Source organism: Tachyglossus aculeatus, chromosome 11 (genome assembly GCF_015852505.1).
Source record: "Tachyglossus aculeatus isolate mTacAcu1 chromosome 11, mTacAcu1.pri, whole genome shotgun sequence".
NCBI lineage: Eukaryota > Metazoa > Chordata > Mammalia > Monotremata > Tachyglossidae > Tachyglossus > Tachyglossus aculeatus.
The window spans coordinates 52,267,486-52,292,195 of NC_052076.1; the positions used below are offsets into that span (position 1 = coordinate 52,267,486).

At 43.2% G+C, this 24,710-nt stretch overlaps 1 protein-coding gene and 1 non-coding gene across 6 annotated transcripts in view; both read left to right on the plus strand.

The window, feature by feature from the left end:
* Nucleotides 1-24,710, plus strand: part of AP1G1 (adaptor related protein complex 1 subunit gamma 1) — an 88,827-nt gene that overhangs the window by 53,943 nt on the left and 10,174 nt on the right. For all 5 annotated transcript variants that reach the window (XM_038754871.1, XM_038754872.1, XM_038754874.1 and 2 more), the window contains 13 exons: nucleotides 3,585-3,680; nucleotides 4,814-4,894; nucleotides 5,292-5,390; nucleotides 7,093-7,148; nucleotides 8,837-8,950; nucleotides 14,943-15,083; nucleotides 15,794-15,848; nucleotides 17,570-17,692; nucleotides 18,036-18,125; nucleotides 18,946-19,073; nucleotides 21,079-21,183; nucleotides 22,552-22,693; nucleotides 24,238-24,364. In XM_038754871.1, coding sequence (XP_038610799.1) covers nucleotides 3,585-3,680; nucleotides 4,814-4,894; nucleotides 5,292-5,390; nucleotides 7,093-7,148; nucleotides 8,837-8,950; nucleotides 14,943-15,083; nucleotides 15,794-15,848; nucleotides 17,570-17,692; nucleotides 18,036-18,125; nucleotides 18,946-19,073; nucleotides 21,079-21,183; nucleotides 22,552-22,693; nucleotides 24,238-24,364 — 1,357 coding nt within the window. The remainder of the gene's footprint in view (nucleotides 1-3,584; nucleotides 3,681-4,813; nucleotides 4,895-5,291; nucleotides 5,391-7,092; nucleotides 7,149-8,836; nucleotides 8,951-14,942; nucleotides 15,084-15,793; nucleotides 15,849-17,569; nucleotides 17,693-18,035; nucleotides 18,126-18,945; nucleotides 19,074-21,078; nucleotides 21,184-22,551; nucleotides 22,694-24,237; nucleotides 24,365-24,710) is intronic.
* On the plus strand, nucleotides 14,186-14,271 carry LOC119935439. The gene has a single exon (XR_005453323.1). It is a non-coding gene; the product is annotated as a small nucleolar RNA SNORD71 (small nucleolar RNA).

A 24,710-nucleotide genomic window follows, 5' to 3' on the forward strand; every position in this document is an offset into this window, starting at 1 on the left:
CTCTACCTTGATGATGTGTCACTTTTAATTTTGTGTGGAAAAGAGGTTAAACTAGAAACTGGATTCCAGGAGTGTGGACACTCAGTCCCCCCGTGTTTTTAGGTCTCAGGGTAATCCCTGGGTAGGTGGTCTTTCAGCAGTGGTTAGAAGCTGATGAAAAATGTCTTCAAGAATTGAGGCAGAAGAGTCTGATGGAAATAACGTGGAGCTGGGAATCAGTAAACCTAGGTTCTAGTCCCAGCCGTGCTACTGGTCTGCTCTGTGACTTTGAGCAAGTCACATAACCTTTCTGGGCCTCAATTTTCTCACCTGTACAATGGCGGGAGGATAGATGGGATGGTTCATGTGAGAAGGGACTATATCCCATCTGCTAACCTTGTATCTGCCCCAGCCTTCAGCAAGTAATAATAGTAATAATAATAGTTGTGGTATTTAAGTGCTTACTATGTGCCAGACACTGTACTAAGCCCTGGGGTAGATACAGGGTAATCAAGTTGGACACAGACCTTGCCCCCCATGAGGCTCACAGCCTTAATCCCCATTTGACAGATGAGGGAACTGAGGCCCAGGGAAGTGAAGTGACTTGCCCACAGCAGATGGGAGCTAGGATTAGAACCCAGGTCCTCCTGGGCCAGCAATTATGACATTTATTAAGTGCTTACCATTATTATTGTTACTGAGCTATATTTTCTGTAAGTGCAAGAAAGTAAGGCCATTGGAAGGAATTGCTGTTTATTCTGAACTCTTGTTTATTTATGATATTTAATGACATCTTTCTTTGTATGTTATGCCACACTTCCATTACAAATCCATCCACAAAATGGACAATTTTTTTCTTAAGGCTTAAAACTCATGGTTTTTTATTTTAATTTATCCAAATTTGCTGTTCAATGAGTCTATTTGACAGTGTTAACCCCCTCTTTAGAAATCATTTAGATTCCACCCTTTTCTGGAATACAACAGTGGCTTTAAAGGTCTTTGAATCTTTGAGTTACTAGACAAGAGTAATTGCTGGAGTAATAATAATAATTATGTACAATTATAATAATTATATAACAAATATAATAATATTTGTTAAGCACTTACTATGTGCCAAGCACTGTTCTGTGAGCAGTGCGAACTAGATGAGAACTAGATGTGAAATTGAAATAGTTCTGGAAGCACTCTAATTGCTTTCTCTAATACCCCTGGCTGCTGAATAGAGCATGGATTGGATATGGCTGTTGAAATAGAGTGGGCGGGGGGCAGGGCAGGAGAAAGTGCAATTATGTTCAATTTGAATATCTGCCAGCCGGGGTAGATATTCAATTTGGATCCCTAAACTTAAAAAAAAAAAATTTTAAATCACTATTGTTTGTATGGTACTTGTTTGACCCTGTTGTCCATGCAGCCTAAAGCAGTGGTTCTCCAAGTTTTCAATCTATTTTAGTGAGAGCCAAAGGACCTGCCGGCCACCTACTCCAGTAGCTTCCCACCCTAAAAGTAGAATCGAATAAACCAGCCTTCATTTTCACTACCCCAAGGGGTGAATGTTCACTGTGGACTTGCTGATGGAGAACACCAAAGAAATCCAAATTTGCACTTGATTTTCAACTTTGAATCATTTCAATAGCAGATACGTTTTGAAAATGTTCATATTTGCAGCCAAGAGGCACTGGCTGGGAGGGTGAGATTTAGGGAATCATTCGGGAGCAGGACCGTCTCTATGCTGCCAACTTGTACTTCCCAAGCGCTTAGTACAGTGCTGTGCACACAGTAAGCGCTCAGTGAATACGGTTGAATGAATGACTAAGAATCTCAGCCATATGCATATTTTCTAGCGTTGGACAAGTCATATTTGATTACAGTCTCAGGTTCGGAGGATAGGTTTTTCACATTGCTAATTTACACACTCAGACATTTTTTATTTGTGCAGTTCATTGTGCTAAAAATCAGTTGACTGGGATTTCTTGATTAACTTTTATCTATCCCAGCACTTAGCACAGTGCTTGACACATAGTAAGTGCTTAACAAAAAACATGATTATCACGCTTAATATTTTTACTGAATTTTTGGACTGGTGTTCCCCACTGCACATCAATCCTCTTACTCTTTTGCCCTGGCTCCTAGGTCGGATGACTCATTGCCCCTCACTCTGGCACCGTTGTAGCCTGGCAATTAGCAAAGTCACCACTCTTGCCTCTTCAACTGAAAAATCTAGGTTGCTTTTTAGCCAGGGGCCTTAGTTGACCTTGATAATTTTGGCGCACTGTCGTCATTGGCTGGAAAACACTATTTAGAGCAGTCGTGGTGCTGGGCATTTGGAATTCACTCCACCCTGGGCCCCAGAGCACTTATGTGCTTATCTGTAAATTATTTATATTTGTATTAATGTCTGTCTCTGCCTCTAGACTGTAAGCTCACTGCAGACAGGGAACCTGTTTACCAACTCTTTTACGTTGCTCTCTCCCAAGCAATTAGTGCAGTGCTCTGCATACAGTAAGCGTTCAATAAATACGATTTATTGCTCTGGCCTCTTCACTCATGCCTCAAGGTGCTCATCATCACAGTATTTATTGAGCACTACTGTGTGCAGAGCACTGCACTAAGGACACAGGGAACATTCAATCCTACCTAGAGGATTTAGTCTTATGGATGCCTTCAAGAAACTGTTTTCTAGCCTATAGTCCGTGTGATGGGCTTTAAGTGACTGTATGAATAACCATCGTGAAAAATGCCTCCCTACCGGCACATTGGTAACTTCTTTTCTCCCTACTTTCACCCCAAGGAGGCTTGGATTAATTTTGTTTTCCTGGGTAGATTCGGCCTCCATAACACGCACATGTAAAATTATCAGAATAAAAATAAATGAAATTATATGACCCCCTAAACCCGCCCTAAGAGTCCATCAGAGATTTTGACACCGGGATTTGCGAATTGATGTGCCAGGGCTAGGATCCGAAGTCCTCCTGAAGATGAATGAGTGGAAGTCTTTACTGCTTTTTTTTCTCATTGGGAACACATTCATGGAGACTTTTTGGCATGGAAAATGAAAACTTTATCTTCTAAATCGAGTCTCCTGACATTGGAGAGACTGTTGTGAGACTTTTTAGAGCAGTTAAAAAAAAAAAACACACACTGAACTATCAACTTCCTAGGCATGGTGAAATTCTGTACACGGTACCTCAATTTTCATGAAAAATGTTTGCCTGGAACAGTAATCCAAAAACTCTATGCTACCCTTAGATATGACAGATTGACCGTGCTCTATTTGAGGCCCAGCACTGACTCACCTTTATAATTCCTGTTTATAGTATGTGCTAGCATCATTGCCACCAAAGGACAGAGAATTGGAAGAAGACAAAATTCAGTGGAACTATAGTCAAGTTAAACATATCTCCTCAGTGACAAAAAGCCAGCTTTTTCAAGAGTTCTTTGAAGCTGGCTCTTCCTCAATTGGTATTCTTGTATAGGAAATTTATTGGTAGAAGAGTTTGTCTCAAATTCACTTTCTTAGCTCTTACAAATGCTCAGAGATCCGCTTTGATGATGCAGAATAACACTGTTGATTACATTTCCTAATAACGCACCTTTCTTTATTACAGCTTGTACCACAGTTAGTTCGTATTCTAAAGAATCTCATCATGTCTGGATATTCACCAGAGCATGACGTGTCTGGGATCAGTGACCCCTTCTTGCAGGTGAGAATGAAAAGAGGCTGTTAGAGAGCTGTTGCCTAGCTTATTCACACAGGAGGCTCTAACCACCTTTTTGCCTTTGCAAAATCTGAAAACTGGTCTGGAATTAGGGGCTTGGTGAATTTTAGGGCGGCACAGATTGCTTCTGCTCATTGCCACCCTTCTGCCCTGGTTACCTGTTGCTCTCCTTTGCAGTTCACAACTGCTTATTCGCTCTGTGGTGTTGTATCTTGCTTTTTCTTTTTTTTCTCTCCTCTATCTCCCTCTCCTAATGACCCTATGTAGTCATTGCCAATATTAACGCATGCTTTTGGAGTTTCTAATCAATTGTTATCCATCTTTCTGTGTCCCCCTCCAAAGAGCAGGAAGAAGTGCCAGGGAAAGCTGGCTTAGGAGATCTTTTGGAGGATGGGGAGGAGCTCGGCTGTAGGGAGACTCTGAATTCCACTCAAATTTCTCACTGGTTCTTGGGCCTTTTCCCCCCTAACTCAAAATCCCCTAAACTGTCTCTGTCTTGCAGCCATCCACCGTCGCCCCCTCCTCCCCCTCCCCTCCGACAACTTCCCTTCATCTTCTGTCTTTTGACAGTGTTCGCTGTTTAGCATCTTGCATCCACTTTGTAAGGCAACCTGCTCTAAAATATTCAGCTATTCCTTGAAATTAGATTAACAGATAAGCCACTTTGTGCCGGATAAAATCCATGCAAGTGGCAACCATGACTTAGCATGTTGCATTCTGTTAAATTTTTTTTCCTGTCTTCAAGAGTTCAAGCCATCAGCCAACCTGTCATTGAAATGGAAATTTATGTGCATTCTGTTAGATTTTTTTTCCTGTCTTCAAGAGTTCAAGCCATCAGCCAACCTGTCATTGAAATGGGAATTTATGTTTATTCTGTAACAAGTGAGGATACATTTTGCCATCCTGGCTTGAGAGTGAAGAAGTAAACAAAGATATAATTTTATGGGGCAGGCCGGGAGAATTACACCGGTGCCGAGCTAATCTAATATTTTTACTCCTGCTTTCTCGTGACTGTGACTTTCAGCCTCTTAAGTGAAAAATTTTGCACCAAAATGAGGATGCTCAGGAGGTACTTTGAACCAGAAGAAGATTAACCTGTTTCTGTTTTGCTATGTCAGGTGCGAATTCTACGGTTATTAAGAATTCTAGGACGAAACGATGACGACTCCAGTGAAGCAATGAATGATATATTGGCACAGGTAAGGAGATGGGGTACTTGAGAGATTCGGTGACATTAAGTAATAATAATAATAGTATTTGTTAAGCGCTTACTATGTGCCAAACATTATTCTAAGCGCTAGGGGGGATACAAAGTAATCAGGTTGTCCCACATGGGGCTCAGTCATCATCCCCATTTTACAGATGAGGTAAGTGAGGCACAGAGAAGTTAAGTGACTTGCCCAAAGTCACACAGCTGACAAGTAGCAGAGCTGGGATTAGAACGCAAGACCTTTGACTCCCAAGCCCAGACTCTTTCCACTAAGCCATGCTGCCTCTCTGATAATTTATGGGGTGGTTACTCGTGTTTTGTCTTTTGATTCTCTTTGTTATTCAGAGTTTCATTCTGTTACTTATATACTTCTTGTGTGTTTCCAGGTTGCCACTAATACAGAAACAAGTAAAAATGTAGGAAATGCTATTCTCTATGAAACTGTCTTGACTATTATGGATATCAAGTCAGAAAGCGGATTACGAGTATGTTTTTGTTGTTTTTTTTTAACTTTTTCAGCAAAGTTTTTAAGAATGAATGATTTATTATTCGTTGGGTGTCCTGAAAGACCAAAGATTTGCTGGGTTATTCAGCCAGTAGTATTTATTGAACCCTTTCTGTTTGTAGAACACTGAACTAAACACTTGGGAGAGCTCAGTACAACAGAGTTTACACAGTGGGAGGCAGGCATTAAAATAAACTACTGATGGATATGCATATAAGTGCTGTGGGGCGGAGGGAAGGGAGGATATCAACGTGCTTAAGGAGAAGAAACTCAGGTGCATAAGCAATGCTGAAAGGAGAGTTCTGCCAGAGGACTTAGCCAGGGAAGGGCCCTTGGAGGAGTTTTGGGGGTTTTTGGTTTTGTTTTTTGTTGTTGTTGCTAAATAGGGTTTTGAAGATAAGGAGAGTCGTAGTCTGTTGGATGCAGAGGGGAATGGAGTTCCAAGCCAAAGGGGGGATGTGGGCAAGGAGTCAGTGGTTAGATGAGCTTGAGGGACAGTGAGAAGGTTGGTGTTGGAAGAATGAAGAGTGGGGGTTGGCTTATAGTAGGAAATCAGCAAGGTAAAGTAAAAAGGGGAAAGCCATTTGAGTGCTTTAAAGTCAGTGGTACAGAGTTTCTGTGTGTGGAAGTAGTTGGATAACCATTGGGTGTTTTTTGAGAAGAAGGGAGACATGGGCTGGGTGGTGGGTTTTTTGTTTGTTTTTTTTTTTAGAAAAATGATCCGTGCAGCAGAATGGAGCTTGACCTGGAGAGGGGAGAGACAGGAGTTAGGTCAGCCAGAAGGCTGATGTAGTAATCCAGGCGGGCTATGATAAGCGCTTGGATCTGTACGGTAGCAGTTTGGGTGGAGAGGAAGGGATCCGACAGGATTTGGTGACAGCCTGAATGTGTCTGGGTTGAAAGAGAGTGACGAGTCGAGGATGATGTCAAGGTTATGTAGGGGCTTGAGACAGGGAGAATGGTGGTGGTGTCTTCAGTAATGGGAAAGTCTGTGGAAGGACAAGGTTTAGGTGGGAAAATAAGGAGTTAGGTTTTAGATTTGCTAAGTTTGAGATGGGGGTGCAGTACTTCCAAGTAGAGATGTCCTGAAGGCAGGACAACATGCAAGACTGGAGAGAAGGAGAAGTAGATTTGGGAGTCGTCCGTGTAGAGATGATAGTCGAAGCCGTGGGAGAGAATAAGGTCTCCAAGGGAGTGGGTGGATAAATGAAAGGGACCCAGAACTGAGGCATTTGAGATTGCCACAGTTAGGGAGTGGGAGGCAGAGGGGGAGTCAGTAAAAGGCCCTGAGAAGGATTATTGACTATTAGAATACTGGCTGTCTGAGCACTAAGGTTCTGAATAATTAGAAAATGAAGAGGTATTTAATCCCCCCACCCTGAAGTTTTGAAATATGATGCCATTGCCACAGTAGAGTGAAGGAAGCCCATTTACAGCTGTTATATCCCTCTGAGATGTGCCATAGTTTTTACAGAGGATTTCCCCAACAATCATATTTTCCATTCTCATTTGATTTTAAAAATAGAATAGAGTAATTTCTGCTTCTACCGTGAATTTCCGGGAAAAAAAAAAACTAAGAACGCTTTCAGTAATTGTCAGATCCATGGCCATTAGTAGTCAAGAGATAATGAAACATTTCATTTTCCTTGTTCGCTAGCTCATACTTTATCCTGTCTCTGCAGGTCTTAGCCATTAACATCCTGGGCCGTTTCTTATTAAATAATGACAAAAATATTAGGTAAGTCATGTATATTTTAGATGTTAGCGCTTCTTTGAGGAACTAGCCTTTCATTGTTGATTCTAAAGAGATGGTGCCATTTCTAATCCCATTGGCAGTATTTGTATATGTAGCTCAGAATTTGTAATTTTTTTAAACCACCTTTATAATCATGATTTTGTCACCAATGAAGTGGGCATGTGTCATGTAAGTCAGTATTCCAACCCTGAAACTTTTGCAAGCCCTTTCCTTTTATGCAGATGAAAACTCTCCAGTAATAAAAATGGAAAAAATGTACCCGGGGGCTGTAGTATTACCCTAAACCACCACTTTAAAAGAGGCTTATCCTTCTTGACAGTAGGTCCAAATCTCCACATTCTGAGGTTCAAAGAGAAACCCAACTCCTTCGAAGGCGGAAACTCCAAGGAAATGAAATAATATTGTAATATCAAGTCACGGTCGCTTCGAGTCTTGCGCATGTTTGGGTTGGTGCGGGGTTGCAAGTAGTGCTGGACCAGGGCCAGTGGTAGGTTCTGAGTCAGGGTTGGAATAGACACCTAAAAAGCTTAAATAATTCAGACTTCATTGGGTCACAGTGGGTAGCAGAGTCCTGGAGAGGTTGGGACCCGGAGTCCTTAACACGGTTTTATGGGGGTGGGAAGAAGATTCAATGATATTTTCTAGTTGTCCGGTGTTGTTCAGGACTCACAAATTCTGGTGCATTCCACCATCTGACAGACCCAGGGTCATGTAAAGTGTCCAGTTTAAAACCCCCGTGCCTGTTGCATAAGTCAAACTGTGCTGGTGGGGAAAGAGAAGAGGGATAAATATCCCTTTTCTTAGGATTTCCGTCCCCTGCTGAACAGGTAGCAGCTGGGTGAGTGTGTGGAGTGTTGGCCAGGTGTGATGTCTTGGGCGTTCTGGTCAGAAATGTTTTCCAACTTCACCCCTGACAACAAATAGGAATTCATGGTTTTGAAGAAGCTATCCTTGATTAGAGCTTTCCTAGTTACCGTTGCCTTAATACTTCCCAAAATGTAGAGGTTTCATCAGTGCCACCTCCGATTTCCAGGTACATGGGTAGGCGGACGTGCCTCTGGTGAAGTCAAAGGTGGCAGCAAAATTCCAGAGCCCATCTTGAACATGTCTGGGGCTCCTTGTTAGGAAGCAGTATAGAAACCTCGTTTCGAGATTGGGGGAATAACAGTTTGTGACATCCTCCTCCTCATCATCATCATCAATCGTATTTATTGAGCGCTTACTATGTGCAGAGCACTGTACTAAGCGCTTGGGAAGTACAAATTGGCAACATATAGAGACAGTCCCTACCCAACAGTGGGCTCACAGTCTAAAAGGGGGAGACAGAGAACAAAACCAAACATACTAATAAAATAAATAGGATAGATATGTACAAGTAAAATATGAGATATAATATGAGTAAAATATGAGATATAAGGTATGTACCTCCTGGTCCTCAGGCTTCCGAAGAAGCCCTCTGTGTAATTCTGGGGAGAAGTCGGTCCCAGCCATCCCAGACTTATTCATTCAGTCGAATTTATTGAGCGCTTGCTGTGTGCAGAGCACTGTACTAAGCTCTTGGGAAGTACAGGTCGGCAACATACACTGTGTTGCCATCAGAAGGAAACTAGTACCAAATTTTATACTTGAAGCCAGTTACCTTGTGTGTAATATTGTCTCATTATTTTTAGATATGTAGCTCTGACATCTTTATTGAAGACGGTTCAGACAGATCATAATGCAGTACAGAGGCATCGAAGCACCATTGTGGACTGCCTGAAGGATCTGGATGTCTCAATTAAACGGTAACTGAAACCGAGAATTTCTGAAGCCAATCCTTTTTTGTTTTGTTTTTTATTGCTCCTAATGAAGAAAACAGATAAGTATCAATTCACGGCGTAATTCTGTGTGATGTTAAAAGATAAGAGCTGTGTTCTGCACTAGAATTGTGAGCTTTTTGGCATCCGGCGTCTTATCTGCATAGGTGATCTTTTGATGATGATCTCTACAGGCTCAGTCTCATTTGGGAAATATCATTCGGCGACGAGTGATTCCCCAGTTACATTCTGTTAAGCATATGCTGGGGATTGCTTAAACCAGGAGTTGGCAACTTTTTGGGGCAAAAGAGCCAAACCGAAAACTTTGAGCAACTGGAAGGCGAAGATCCACTCATTCTAGTTAAATACCCATTAAGGTGGCGTACTTTATTGTTTCAAATATCTTGTCCCCAGCCCTGCTCGTGAGCAAAGCCTACTCACCAGTGGCTTGGCCAGATTACCCCTCCCAGGCCCGCTCAGTTGTTTGGGACCCCCAAATGGCAGTCATTACATCATGTTGGGCACAGGCCAGTGTGATATTGAGCCACACAACTGCTTCATAGTAGTAGCTGTCGCTGGCAGAGAGGAAGCAGAAGAAGATGGAGGGTAGGATAATAATAATAATAATGGCATTTATTAAGCACTTACTATATGCAAAGCGCCGTTCTAGGCGCTGATAATAGTAATGGCATTTATTAAGTGCTTATTATGTGCAAAGCACTGTTCTAAGCGCTGGGGAGGTTACAAGGTGATGAAGTTATCCCACGGGGGGCTCACAGTCTTAATCTCCCATTTTACAGATGAGGTAACAGGCCCAGAGAAGTTAAGTGACTTGCCCAAAGTCAAACAGCTGACAATTGGCAGAGCTGGGATTTGAACCCATGACCTCTGACTCCAAAGCCCGGGCTCTTTCCACTGAGCCAGGCTGCTTCTCCTAATAATAATGGCATTTATTTAAGCGCTTACCGTGTGCAAGGCACAGTTCTAAGTGCTGGGGAGGTTACAAGGTGATCAGGTTGTCCCACAGGGGGCTCACAGTCTTCATCCCCATTTTTCAGATGAGGGAACTGAGGCCCAGAGAAGTTAAGTGACTTGCCCAAAGTCACACAGCTGACAATTGGCAGAGCTGGGATTTGAACCCATGACATCCGACTCCAAAGCCCAGGCTCTTTCCACTGAGCCAGGGAGGGGTGGTGTGACGGGACAGTTCTGGCAGAGGTTTGTTTCCTGCCCCTTTCCTCACACACGCCTCTCCTCCTTTTCCTTCCTCTCCCTTCCCTCCTCCTCCCCTTTTCATTCATTCTTGCAGTCGTATTTATTGAACGCTTACTGTGCGCAGAGCACTGTACTAAGCGCTTGGGAATTACAAGCCGGCGACATATAGAGGCGGTCCCTACCCAACAACGGGCTCACAGTCTAGAAGGGGGAGACAGACAACAAAACAAAGCACGCGGACAGGTGTCAAATAGAATTAAAGCTAAATGCACATCGTTAACAGAATAGTAAAGATGGACAAGTAAAATAGAGTAATAAATCTGTACCGACATATATACAGGTGCTGTGGGGAGGGGAAGGAGGTAGGGTGCAGGGGAGAGGAAAAAGGGGGCTCAGTCTGGGAAGGCCTCTTGGAGGAGGTGAGCTCCCAGTAGGGAACTCACTCCAAGGATGCAAGAGGGCATTGCCCACGCGGCTAGGCCTGGGGCAGCAGCCGCACTATCCCTGGACCCACCAGCACAGGACAGGAACCCCTGCTCTTCCCCCAGAGGGGCTACAGTGAGGTCTCCGAACCCGTCGGAGCCTACCCTCCCCAGCTGGTAGCCCAGCACTGTCTCTTCTTGCCCCCGCAGCCAGCTACAGGTTTTAGTTGGGCTGTTAAGTTGCCGTGGCAGCTTTCCATTAGGAGCTGCCGAGCCTGTTGGATCCTCCAACGTGGATGGGGGTTCCCCTCCACAAAAGGTGGGAAAAATCCTTCCCTGAGAGGCACGGAGTGAGGATGCCCCAGTCTGGAAGGGGCAACGTGGACTGTTTAATAATAATAATAATAATAGCATTTGTTAAGCGCTTACTATGTGCAAAGCACTGTTCTAAGCACTGGGGAGGATACAAGGTGATCAGATTGTCCCACGTGGGGCTCACAGTCTTAATCCCCATTTTACAGATGAGGTCACTGAGGCTCAGTGAAGTGACTTGCCCAAGGTCACACAGCAGACGTGGCAGAGCGGAATTCGAACCCCTGACCTCTGACTCCAAAGCCCGGGCTCTTTCCACCGAGCCACATAGTGGCAAGGGTTCGATCCCATCCCCAAATTAGGGGACTGGCTCCCTAGCTCCCTGGGGGCCCAGCCCAGCGAGGATTTGAGGTGGGCTGCCACTCCCTGCTTTCCCTCCCCTGCTCTCAGTAATAGAGGATCACTTAGGCACTCATGTCCCTTCTCTTCCCCCCCTGCATTGTCTGCTGCCAGTTTTAGATAGGCTGCAACAGTAATGCTGTGTGCAGCAGTGGTGATTTTAAATGACTTGTGCCTGAGAGCCTCATTTGGTTCCTAGGAGGGACAGCTCTAACGTCCTAGTCATAAATTGCAGATCTCGGTTTTACGCCTATGTTGAATAAGGTGTCAAAGACTCGGCCCACCAGAGCTCTTGTGCCTTCATTCGTTGTCATATTTGAGTGCTTACTGTGCGCAGAGCACTGTACTAAGCGCTTGGGAGAGTACAATTATAACAGACACATTCCCTGCCCACAACGAGCTTACAGTCTAGCGCGGGGGAGATAGACATGAATACAAATAAATAAAATTACAGAAACGTGCATAAGTGGTCTCTCTCCCACTTTCCAGTCTCGCATCTACTCCTGCCTTCAAGACATCTCCTCTTGGATGTCCTCCCGTCACCTCAGACTTAACCTGTGCAAAAGAGAGCTCCTTATTTTCTCACCCAAACCCTGACTTTCCCATCACTGTAGATGGCACCATCATCCTTCCTGTCTCACAAGCCCTTAACCTTGGCATTATCCTTGACTTGTGCTTGTCATTCAACCCACATATTCAGTCCATCACCATATCCTGTTGGCCCCACCTTTACTACTTCGCTAAAACCTGCCCTTTCCTCTCCATCCAAACTGCTACCACATTAATTTAATCACTCATCCTGTCCTGCCTGGATTACTGCATTAGCCTCCTTGCTGACCTCCCAGCCTCCGCGGTCTCTCCCCGCTCCAGTCCATACTTCAGTCTGCTGCATGCATCATTTTTCTACAAAACCCTCAGAATGTGTCATCCTGCTCCTCAGAAAACTCCAGTGGTTGCCCATCCACCTCCGTATCAAACAAAAACTCCTCACCGTGGGCTTTTAAGCACTTCATCACGTTGCTTCTGTCTTACAACCAAGGCCACACACTTTGTTTCTCTCGGGCTAGCCTTCTCACTGGGCCTCTCTCTCGCCTGGCTCGACTGCCGACCTCTAGCCCACATCCTGCCTCTGGCCTGCAATGCCCTCCCTCCTCAAATCTGACAATTACTCTTCCCTGCTTCAAAGCCTCATTGAAGGTACATCTCTTCCAAGAGGCCTTCCCAGACTAAGCCCCACTTTTCCTCATCTCCCACTCCCTTCTGCATCACCCTGACTTGCTCCCTTTGCTCTCCCCCACCACCCAGCCCCACTGCAGTTTTATGTTCTTATCTGTAATTTTATTTGTATTGCTGTCTGCCCCCCTCCTCAGACTGTTAGCTTGTTGTGGGCAGGTGTTGTGACTGTATTGCTGTATTGTACTTTCCCAAGCACTTAGTACAGTACTCTGAACACAGTAAGCTCTCAATAAATACGATTGAATGAATGAGGGGGGACGAACAAAGGAAGCAAGTCAGGGCAATGCAGAAGGGAGTGGGAGAAGAGGAAAGGCAGGGGGCATTAGTCAGATGTGCCAGGCTTCGAATGAGGGGAGAGTAATTGTCAGATTTGAGAAAGGAAGGCATTGCAGACCAGCGGTAGGATATGGGCTAGGGATGGCCTGCAAGATAGGCAAGATTGAGGCACAGTGAGAACGTTAGCACTAGAAGAGAGGAGTGTGTGGGCTGAATTGTAGTAGAAGAGTTGCAAGGCGAGGTAGGAGGGGGCAAGGTGATTGAGTGCTTTAAAGCCAATTGTGAGGAGTTTTTATTCGCAGAGGTGGATGGGCAACCACTGGAGGTTTTTGAGGAGTGTGGTGACATGTCCTGAATGTTTGTATAGAAAAATGACTTAGCAGAGTGAAGTATGGACTGGAGTGGGGAGAGGCAGGAAGCTGGGAAGTCAATGAGGAGGTTGATGCAGTAATCCAGGCAGGATAGGATGAATAACCCTGTTAACGTGGTAGGAGTTCGGAGAGGAAAGGGAGGATTATAGGATGTTGTGAAGGTGTGACCGGTAGGATTGGGTGATGGATTGAATATTTGGTTGATTGAGAGAGAGGAGTCAAGGATAACACCAAGTTTACAGGCTTGCGAGACGGAAAGGACGGTTGTGCCGTCTAGAGTGATGGGAAAGTCAGGGAGGTTAGGATTTGTGTGGGAAGATGAGTTCTATTTTGGACATCTTAAGCTTGAGGTGATGGGAGGACATCCAAGTAGAGATGGATGAAAGGCAAGAGGAAATGAGAGGGAGAGAGATCAGGGATGGAGATGGAGATTTGCGTACCATCCTCCTAAAGGTGGTAGTTGAAGGCTTGGGAGCAAATCAGTTTTCCAAGGGCATGGGTGTAGATGGAGAAGGGAGTGGGTGTAGATGGAGAATAGAATCGGACCCAGAACTGAACCTTGAGGGTCCCCCGCAGTTAGGGGATGGGAGGCAGAGGAGGAGCCCGCAAAGGAGACCGAGAATGAACAGCCAGAGAGATACGAGGAGAACCAGGAGAGGACGGGGTCAGTGAAGCCAAGGTTGGAATACGTTTCCAGAAGGTGGTGGTCCACAGTGTCGAAGGCAGCTGAGAGGTCGAGGAGGATTAGGATGGAGTAGAGGTCGTTAGATTGGGCGAGAAGGAGATCATTGGTGACCTTTGCGAGGGTGGTTTCTGTGGATTGAAGGAGACGGAAGCCAGATTAGAAGGGGTCAAGGAGAGAATTGGAGGAGAGGAATTTGAAACAGCGGGCTTAGATAATTCGCTCAAGGAGTTGTGCTTAGCGGGGTAAGGACAGAAAGTTCATTTTTAGTTGTGTATTAGAGGCCGGTGGATTTTTTGTGTGTGTGCTTTGTGTGTTGGAGGATGAAAACTTTGAGTGATCCATCGGCTAAGTGACCTGTCACAATGCTGAGACTCAAACTGCTGACAACACACTTTTATCACAGTATAGATGCACAAAGATATTAGAAGCAGCTGGGTTTCTCAAAGATGGGTAAGGAAATTGCCAAGTGATAATTCTCATATGTGCTTCCAGATGATTTCCAGGTACTCATCTTTGTAAAGCTCGAGGGCCTGTCTCCTCTGATTGCTGACCTCCTGCCCGAAAAGAAGTTGCCTGACTACTGTAGTCCTAGGAAGTCCAGAATTAAGTTCAGAGAACCAGTTTTTAAAGTGAAACATTTTGAAATAAAAAATCTAGAATGGTAATTGTGTGAAATGATTAGGGGGCGAAGAAGGAGGGAAATATTGGGCTTCTTTGTTTCCCCTTTCCTTAATTACCAGTTAAACCTAGGAAGGCCAGTGGTTAACTCTCTGTGGGAACCAGATTGTGGTCTTACTCCCAATGCCTAGAATTAAGTTTCCAAATACTGATCACTAAGTTGTAAACCGATTTTAAATTGGGACTGTGGTGTTTGTAATCCATGACCTATGTACCTTGTAAAGAATAATGCTAGACTGTATAGAGAGGCACATAAATGAGTTCGTCTAACACTGAGGCAAATATCTACATTTTCCTTGCCTTTGATAGGACCAAGGAAGCATGAATTCCTTACTGCCTGTTTGACAGAGGGGGGAAAAACCAACATTTTTTCTCTTTTCTTATAGGCGTGCAATGGAACTTAGTTTTGCCCTGGTCAATGGGAATAATATTCGTGGCATGATGAAGGAACTACTGTACTTTTTGGATTCTTGTGAGCCAGAATTTAAGGCAGACTGTGCATCTGGAATCTTCCTTGCTGCTGAAAAGTAAGACTTACTGTTTATAATGATTGAAAGATTGAACCTGATTGAAAGAAAGTATGCAGACAAACTGGGAGTTAGCTATCCCGTCCTGCCTTTGGCCCGTACTCCCTTTTGATCTTGTCATGCTGCATTAGTCTCCAACCCCTAATTATGCAGTCTTTTTTATTTTGAAGATTTATTCATATCTAAAGTATTCTAAGAGGAAACCAAAGCACTACGAGGTTACCTCCTGCCTATTATCATTTCTGTGGCCTTGGTCCTTTTCTATAAAGGATCAAGGATCCGAGTTGGTTTTCCTTTGTGAAACTCCAGGGCTAGTACATCTAGATCAGTGTGTTGGACTAATCCTTTCCACTTTGGATATAAGCATTTGTGACTTCTCAATTTTGGGCCCCTCAGACCTCTCAGTTCTCTTACCACTGCACTTCCTTTGTTGTTTTTTTGACAGAGTAACAAGTTTTAGGATTCTTTGGAAACTCTGTGGAGTGAAGGATCTTATCTTTAGCTTGCTGACTCTTCTTGAAGTATATTATGCGAGTGAACTGTGTTTAAACACTCTTGTCTTATGTTCTGTAGTGGAGATGTAGCTGTCAGAGCTGGAGGTGAAATGACTCAATAGAAAACTCTTGGAATGAAGGGACGTAGGGAAAAGTGAAGATACCCTGTGACTTGGCAGGGTTTGAGTTGTTGAAACTCTGTAATTCTTTTCTCAGGTATGCACCTTCTAAAAGATGGCATATAGACACAATTATGCGTGTCCTAACAACGGTAAGCAGTTTCACCTTACTACTCAACCAGTGGAAAAATTAAGCACCTACTGTGTGCAGATCACTTTATTAAGTGCTTGGGAAGGTACAACCCAAGCAAAAGGCTTATTCCCTCTACTCAAGGAGCTTATTTTTTGTTTTGAGGGGGCAGCTAGTTCAACTCAGTGGAAGGAGAGAGAATAAAGCTATGCTCTTACTTGCTCCTTCATTCATCCTCTCTCCCATCCCCACAGCACATATGGATATAACTGCATATATCTGTTATTTGTTTATTTCTATTGATGTCTGTCTCCCCCTCTAGACTGTGAGCTCATTGTGGGCAAGAATGTGCCTGTTATTGTATTATACTCTCCCAAACGCTTAGTCCAATACTTTACATACAGTAAATGCTCAATAAATATGACTGAATGAACTGATAACATTATATAGGATACACAGGCTGACATTTACTGTACACCTAGATAATGATACTTACAGAAGTGCCAAGGATGGGCATAAATGCATGTATATTGTGGGACCTTTCATGCATTGTCATATTTATTGAGCGCTTACTGTGTGCAGAGCACTGTATTAAGCGCTTGGGAAGTACAGGTTGGCAACATATAAAACATATGTTATATTTATTTATATATGTGTATATATGTGTATATATGTATATATGTGTGTATATATGTGTGTATATATATACACATACACACACATATAGTTGGGACCTATATGACTTCAGGTGGTGGGAGTTAATTAAAAAACTGGAAAGCAGTCTTGTTTTCAAAATCTAAAAACTAGAACTGTAAAGGAATTAATGACTAATATAATTTTAGTTGGGGTCTATCTTCTTGAACTAAAGTTTGTGTTTGACTTTTAAGAGTTTTGACCACATTTCCTAACTTCTGCCTTTCCTTTTTCAAAACTTTCCTCCAAAGCTATCTCTTTCAGGTTGCTACTCCAAGTTTTTTTTTTTTCTTCCCCTTCTCCCTGCACAATTATCTGAGCCTTTTTTTTTTTTCACATCTCGGGATGTCTTCTTCCTTCCTGTCTGATTAGTGGAAGAGTTTTTTCTCATGGAACCCAGGCAGTTTGGAAGCAGTCTTAGTATTTTTTTCCTGAATTCTACCTAGTACATTTGGATTTCAACAAAACTACTGATCGATAATATCTCCAAAGGTTCAAGGGGATAGTGGATTGCCAACTCAGTCAAAACTTCATTTTCATTTTCTTGTAATTTTTCTCTGATTTTTTTTTTGGTGGGGGTGGGGGTTGGCGTGTACAATTAGGTTTAATCCAGTAGTGTCTAACACTTTAAAAAAATGTTGTTGATCCACTGTGAGGGGAAAAATATGCCCCTTCTATAGTGAAATTTGACAAATGATGTCCTAAGATTGTAAAGAGCCTTAGATTTTGAACTCCCCAAGAGCAGGAACCATGTCTTTTGAGTTAATCATTGCTCCCAAGTGCCTATTATAGTGCTGTGTACCGAAGTAAGCATTCAGTAAATTGAAATGAATGAATAAGCATTCTGTATTTCTCTTCTTGATGAAAGAGGCTAACTAGCTTTTAACTGAGAGACTTTTAAAGTTCCCCTTTAAATCTATGAACAGAGATTACAGAAAGGGGAAAGGTGTTTTTCAAAGACAGAAGAGGACAGGAAGTGATCTTCCCCTTAAAGCAATGTTTGTTCATGAAGTGTATTTTTGGAGGTAAGATGTGTGGATTCTCTTTCAGGCAGGGAGTTATGTCCGAGATGATGCTGTCCCCAACTTGATTCAGCTGATAACTAATAGTGTGGAGATGCATGCCTATACTGTCCAGCGCCTTTACAAAGCCATTCTTGGTGATTATTCCCAAGTAAGTGTCTCATTTGGGGTTTTTTGGTTTCCCCTTTAGTGCTTAGAACAGTGCTTTGCACATAGTAAGCACTTAATAAATGCCATCATTATTATTATTATTATTATTTAATGCTTCAAGTTGCCTGGCATTTGTCTCAGGACTTGTTTTTAAAACACCCTATCTTTTCCCCCCTAAATGAGTTCTTTGTCTTTGAAATCTAATGTATTTCCTCCAGCTTCCCACCCCGCCCCCGAGAGTACTATTACTGCTAAGCATAGGTGGTCTTTGGTCCAGTTGTTTTGGCAGTTTCATTGATCCCCTTGACTTGCTGTTCCTCACACACTTTATCTTACTTTGTCAGCAACCCTTGGTGCAAGTGGCGGCCTGGTGTATAGGAGAGTATGGAGACCTTCTGGTATCTGGTCAGTGTGAAGAGGAGGAGCCCATTCAGGTACTGCTGCCCCAGACTGAGAGATAAAGGAAAAAGAAGCAGCGTGGCCTAATGGGGAGTCAGAGGATCTGGGTTCTAATTCCGGATCTGCCACTTGTCTGCTCTGTAATCTGGTGCAAGACTCATCTCTTGCCTGTGCCTCAGTTACCTCATCTGTAAAATGGGGATTAAGACTGTGAGCCCTATAGGGGACAGGGACTGTGTCCAATCCAGTCATCTTGTTTCTCTATCCCAGTGCTCGGTTTTGTGCCTGGCATATAAGTGCTTAACAAATACCATTAAAAAAAAAAAAAAACAGTCAATGGAAAGGCCACATTTCTTCAGGGAATCACTCAGTGTAAACACGCAATTGAAAAAGTGCTATTTTTCCCAGAGGAACCTTTAGCGATAGACTGTTAAATCAGCATAATTTTTTTTTGTTCGAGCTGCCATGCCATCCCCATGCTCTTTATTGCTCTTTTTTAGCATAGATGAGATGTGGGGAGCACATCACCTTTATGCATGAGCTAGATGATGGGAAGAGTGGAGAGAAGAGACATATATCTATGTGTGCCTTTCCTTCACTAATCGTCCTCAGGAGGAGAAGTAGAGTTGCAGGAGTGTCCCTGTAGCTTCAGACACCTTTCCTTCACTTGATCTGCTCCATTGCTTCCCAGCTCCTCATTGTTTCCCTTAGGTAGGTTGGCAGTCCCTGGGCTTCTTGGTCCTATTCAATCACTCCATTGGAGCTTATTGGGGTATGAACGTCTTCTCTGGCAGTAACCTGTGACCTGGAATTGGAATTCTTTTCCTCAGTAACCTCTCTGCATGCTCTGTTCAGGTTACAGAGGATGAAGTATTGGATATTTTGGAAAGTGTTCTAATCTCTAACATGTCCGCATCTGTTACACGAGGCTATGCCCTTACTGCCGCCATGAAGCTCTCTACACGGTTCACCTGTACTGTCAAGTGAGTACCTCAAGAAAGAATGGAGACCAGTGAGATTACCGGTAAAAATTAATAGATGAGATATTTTTCATCACGGCCATCAGATTTTTTTTTTTGACTGAATAAAAAACCCTAAAATAATACCAATCGCTAGTTTATTAACTTTTTGAAGAATCCTAGTCACCGTCAGTCTCTGGCTTATTTTCTTTGACACTGAGAGAATGATCTTGTCTTTGTTCAGTTCACTTCATGCTATACTTTCACTTCTCTCTCTGGCTTTCTCTTTTTCTCTTCTAGATTCCTCTGCTCTTCTATTAATCTGTTTCTTCCTCTCTCATATACCTATTTCAGAATTCATTTGTTCCATAATGTCTTTGTACTCTTGACTCTCTCTCTTGAATTTCCCTCTTGATGGTCTTTCCCCTACCACTTGATTGGTGTCTTTCAATTTAATTTTTTCTACCGTGACAAATGTCACAAATGCTATTGATACTCTTCTCATTACTCATTTCATTATTCGTTTCCTGTTTTCTCATTTTCTTTTTCATTCAATCGTATTAATTTAGCGTTTACTGTGTGCAGAGCGCTGTACTAAGCGTGTAGCACTGTTCCGTCAGCTGCTCTACCCTTCTCTCTGTCTTCCCCTCGCCTTTATTCCCCCCACTGTGCAGTTCTCACATGCTCTCTCATTCTGTCTCCTGTGTGACTCGTCTTATTTTTCCTTTCTATTCATCTCATCCTCTTTTTCTCCCCCACCCGTTTTCCCTGCCTTATCCACTTTGGTTGTGTGGCCCAGTTTTAAGCGTCTTCCGTACCACCTAAGCATGTAAGTCCCAACAACTCCCATAGCTCTTATGTCCCTGCTTTTTGTACTCTATACCTTTTCCATCCTATAATTTACTTAAACAACTGTCTCGCACACTAGGCGTAAATCTCTTTGAGGGCAGAAACCACGTCTTTGCTTTTCTGTGTTTTCCCAAGCACGTAAAATATATTTGGAGTTGGCAGCCCACCGACTCCTCAGGGTTCTGGGTGGACGCTCACTGATCACAGACTCCTGCAAACTTCCCAACATTTTGAAAGTGGAGACCAGGTTTGCGGCGGGGCCCCCCATCTCCCAGAACCCTGGCCCACGCAACTTCCGATGACCCTCCGATCCTGTGTGGAGCTGGGGTTTGGCTCCCCGTGATGTCAGGAAGGAGGGGGTTGGAAGCCTGGAGCCTTTAGCTGGAAAATAAAACTAGTTTCGGTAACTCATCTTTGAGAGTCTCTCTGTTGTTTCATTACCAAGCCTCTTATCCATAGTTCTCTTTCTCTGAAGCAGAGATTTAGGACAGTTTTTGGTTTGCACAAAAATTCCCAGTTCAGGTACTCTCCATAGTCATAACGTGGCTTAGTGGCAAGAGCCCAGCTTGGGAGTCAGAAGTCATGGGTTCGAATCCCTGCACCACCACTTGTCCTCTCTCAAGGGGAGTTCGTTTTGGAGGCAAGAAGCAATAAGACAGATAAAGGCTTTGGGGTCCCGTGGGGATCCCCACCCGCCTCCAGCCCCAGAAAATGGGCTCCGCCAGTGTGGAAGCAGCGTGGTTTAGTGGCAAGAGCCCAGGCTTGGGAATCAGAGGTCATGGGTTCTAATCCTGCCTCTGCCACTTGTCAGATGTGTGACTTTAGCAAGTCACTTCTCTGGGCCTCAGTTATCTCATCTGTAAAGTGGGGATTAAGACTGTGAGCCCCATGTGGGACGACCTGATTACCTTGTATCCCCCAGCGCTTAGAACAGTGCTTGGCACATAGTGAGCACTTAACAAAAGCCATTATTATTATTAGTATTATTATCTAATTAGCACATTCCTTAGCGAGCCCATTCCAGGCAGGGATTGTCTCTGTTGTACAATTTGTTGCCAAATTGTACTTCCCAAGCGCTAAGTACGGTGGTCTGCACACAGTTAAGTGCTCAATAAATACGATTGAATGAATGAATAGCTAGCGTCTGATTATTTCATTTGTCACCATTCTCGTCCCCCAGCCGAATTAAGAAAGTGGTGTCCATCTATGGAAGCAGCATTGATGTGGAACTTCAACAAAGGGCAGTGGAGTACAATGCACTTTTCAAGAAGTATGATCATATGCGGTAAGTAGATGGAGCAGTTAGACTCCGCGGTGCCACCCAAGACCATACACCCTGAGCCAAATCAAATTGGTCATTTGTTCTGTCTCCCTTGTGATTGCTGCTTTATTTCCCACTTCTTCGCTCCAGTAGCTAAACGTTGCGGAACTCCATCCCGTTACTCCTTTCATTACCAGACTCTCTCTCCACCCACTCGTGTCAGGTCTCACCGTGAGGATATGTTCAGCTTCCCTTTTTTCATGGGGGAGGGTTTACTGGAAGCTATATGCTATCAATCAGTTGTATTTATTGAGCGCTTACTATGTGTAGGGCCTGCTTCCCTCTTTTCATGGGGGAGGGTTTGCTGGTAGCTATATGCTATCAATCAGTTGTATTTATTGAGCGCTTACTATGTATAGAGCCTGCTTCCCTCTTTTCATGGGGGAGGGTTTGCTGGTAGCTATATGCTATCAATCAGTTGTATTTATTGTATTTATTATTCTAGACTGTGAGCCCGCTGTTGGGTAGGGACCTTCTCTATATGTTGCCAGCTTGTACTTCCCAAGCGCTTAGTACAGTGCTCTGCACACAGTAAGCGCTCAATAAATACGATTGAATGAATTTATTGAGCGCTTACTATGTATAGAGCATTTGCTAAGTGCTTGGGAGAATACAGTATAGCAATATAAGAGTATGCTACATTTTCGGGGGTTTTTATGTATGTGTGTGTCAAGATTGGAATAAGATTCTAATATGTTTACAAGGAATGAAAATTACATATTCTCTTAGTGTTAATAAATTAAATTTGAGTTTACAAACTGCGTTCCCCTCCCCCCCTTTGGCAAACGGCTTTGTATTTTGTACTCTCTGTGGGAAGTGTTTAAAAGCTCACCAGTCTTGTACTACTATATCCATCCCAAGCCCCTCGTGCAACAAAATGTGCATATGAAGATTGTTAGGTTTAACTAGAAAAAAAAAATCCTCAATCCAGCTGTAATTTAGACTATATGTCCTCTTGTGATGCTTTTTAAATAAATCCATCAGTAGTATTGAGCGCTTACAGTGTGCAGAGCACTGTGCTAAGCACTGGGGCGAGTACAGTATAACTCAGTTCCCTGCCCACAACAAGGGTACGGTCTAGAGGAAGTAGATGCTCATCTGCAGGTGAGCAGAGGCAGCCGGGATTGGGAATCAATCAATCAGTCGTATTTATTGAGCGCTTACTGTGTGCAGAGCACTGTAGTAAGCGCTTGGCAAGTTGGCAACACATAGAGACGGTCCCTACCCAACAGTGGGCTCACAGTCTAGAAGGGGGAGACAGACAACAAAACATATTAATAAAATAAAATAAAAGGAGACAGCCCAGAATTGAACCAATTCTGGTCCTTTCAGGTCAGCCCTGCTTGAGAGAATGCCCATCATGGAAAAGACAACCACAAACGGTCCCACGGAGATTGTACAGACAAATGGAGAAACTGAGCCAGCCGTACTAGAGACCAAACCACCTCCTACAGGGCCTCAGCCTGCTAGTCAGGTAATGGGATTTATTTTTTTATTTTTTTTGCTTTGAGTTGAAGTTTCCTCAAAAGGCCAGGATTAGCTATACAACTGGTTATCTTGCGGTGCTTTTGGATTAATTGCTTTGGAAGGAGACTCGTCAAAGGCATAGGCTTGTATGTACAGTGTGGATTTCTTTCAGATTTAAAATCATGGGAGTGTGAACTAGTGGAAAGAGCAAGGGTCTCCTAGTCACAAGACCTGGGGTGTAGCCCAGCTCTGCCAGTGGCCTGCCGTGTGATTTTTGGGCAAGTTATTTAAACTCTCTGCCTAAATTTCTTTACCTGTGAGGTGAGAATAGTCGTACTTGCCTCTTGCTACCCAACAGTGATGTTGCGGGGATAAAATGAGAGAACTGATGTGAAACTGCTGAAGAAAAATAAAAACACTATTCAGATGCAAGTTGTTATTATCGACCACCTACTATGTTTGATGGACTGTCCAAAGTGCTTCATAGAAAACAGTAGAATTACGACACAGTCCCTGCACTCCAAGGTCTTACAATCTAAATATAATTTGGGAGTGATTGTTTGGTTTTATAGTTTAAAATCTGTTTAAAATTTTAATAATAATAATGGCATTTATTAAGTGCTTACTATGTGCAAAGCACTGTTCTAAGCGCTGGGGAGGTTACAAGGTGATCAGGTTGTCCCTCAGGGGGCTCACAGTCTTAATCCCCATTTTACAGATGAGGTAACTGAGGCACAGAGAAATTAAGTGACTTGCCCAAAGTCACACAGCTGACAATTGGCAGAGCCGGGATTTGAACTCATGACCTCTGACTCCAAAGCCCGGGCTCTTTTCACTGAGCTGTGCTGCTTCTTAGTGTGAAAGGTTTAAAGAATTCAAGTTTTATTTCAGTTTCTGTTTTTTTTTTAATTCTGAGTCACCAAAATCTGCATGGCACTTGTGTGTTTTTTGTTTTTTTTAAATATTCCTTTCTAGTGTCTTCAAATTTTTCAAATGGCTAAACAGTTATTATTTATAGCATAGCTAAGACAACTTTGTTTAAGGGCATCAAATTCGATTGACAGTCTAAACAATATGCAGCCCTTGGTTTTGAGGTGAGGGCTTCATATTGTAGTGATAGGATTAATTAACCTCACAGAAGATGAAATTATCGTAGTGTAATTACCTAAGGAGACTCCAGATTCTTTATAGAATGGAGAGAAAAGAAATGCCACAGAAAAAGGAGATATTTGATGCTTGTAAAAAAGATCAAATCTCTTAGCTATCATATTTTAAAATTTGTATTGCTGGTACTGAAGGAGTGAATATTTCATCTCACAAGTATTCAAGTAAACTTGCCAAAATTAGAATGTTTTTATAAATTTACTTGTCAATATTTGCAGTGAAAAATGTTAAAGGTGACAAAATATGTGTTTAAAAAAAATATTGGAAAAAATATTTGCTATAGAGATCGGGTTAAATTTGGTAAAGCATTAACAATCCAAACCTAGATCTGTTCTGAGTGATTGAGAAAGAATGATAGCGTCATTTTGGTTTTTTTTTGTTCTTTAGGCTAATGACTTATTGGATTTATTGGGAGGAAATGATATAACACCCGTCATTCCAACTGCCCCTACAAATAAACCAGCCTCTGCCGGTGGGGAGCTTCTTGACCTGCTAGGAGACCTCAACCTCACAGGTGAGATAAGGCAGCCTTACTGAGGGAGCCATAATTTGTACTTCCCAAGCGCTTAGTACAGTGCTCTGCACATAGTAAGCGCTCAATAAATACGATTGATGATGATGATACCGCACTGGAGCAAGAGGAATTTTGCTTATAAAGAGCACAACTTCAGGTCTTTCTGAATGGAAGAGACTCTCTGAGGGCAAGAGCTGGGCATTCCGGGCAGTGCAGAGAGTGGCTGGGGCTGCATTTTGAGGGCTTCAGTTATTAATCTGAGCCTCTGTGTTGAGCAAGTCAGTGGTTTGGGTGCTTATGTGAAGCAAATATACCGGATAATTGGCTCATTCTCCACATACCCTGG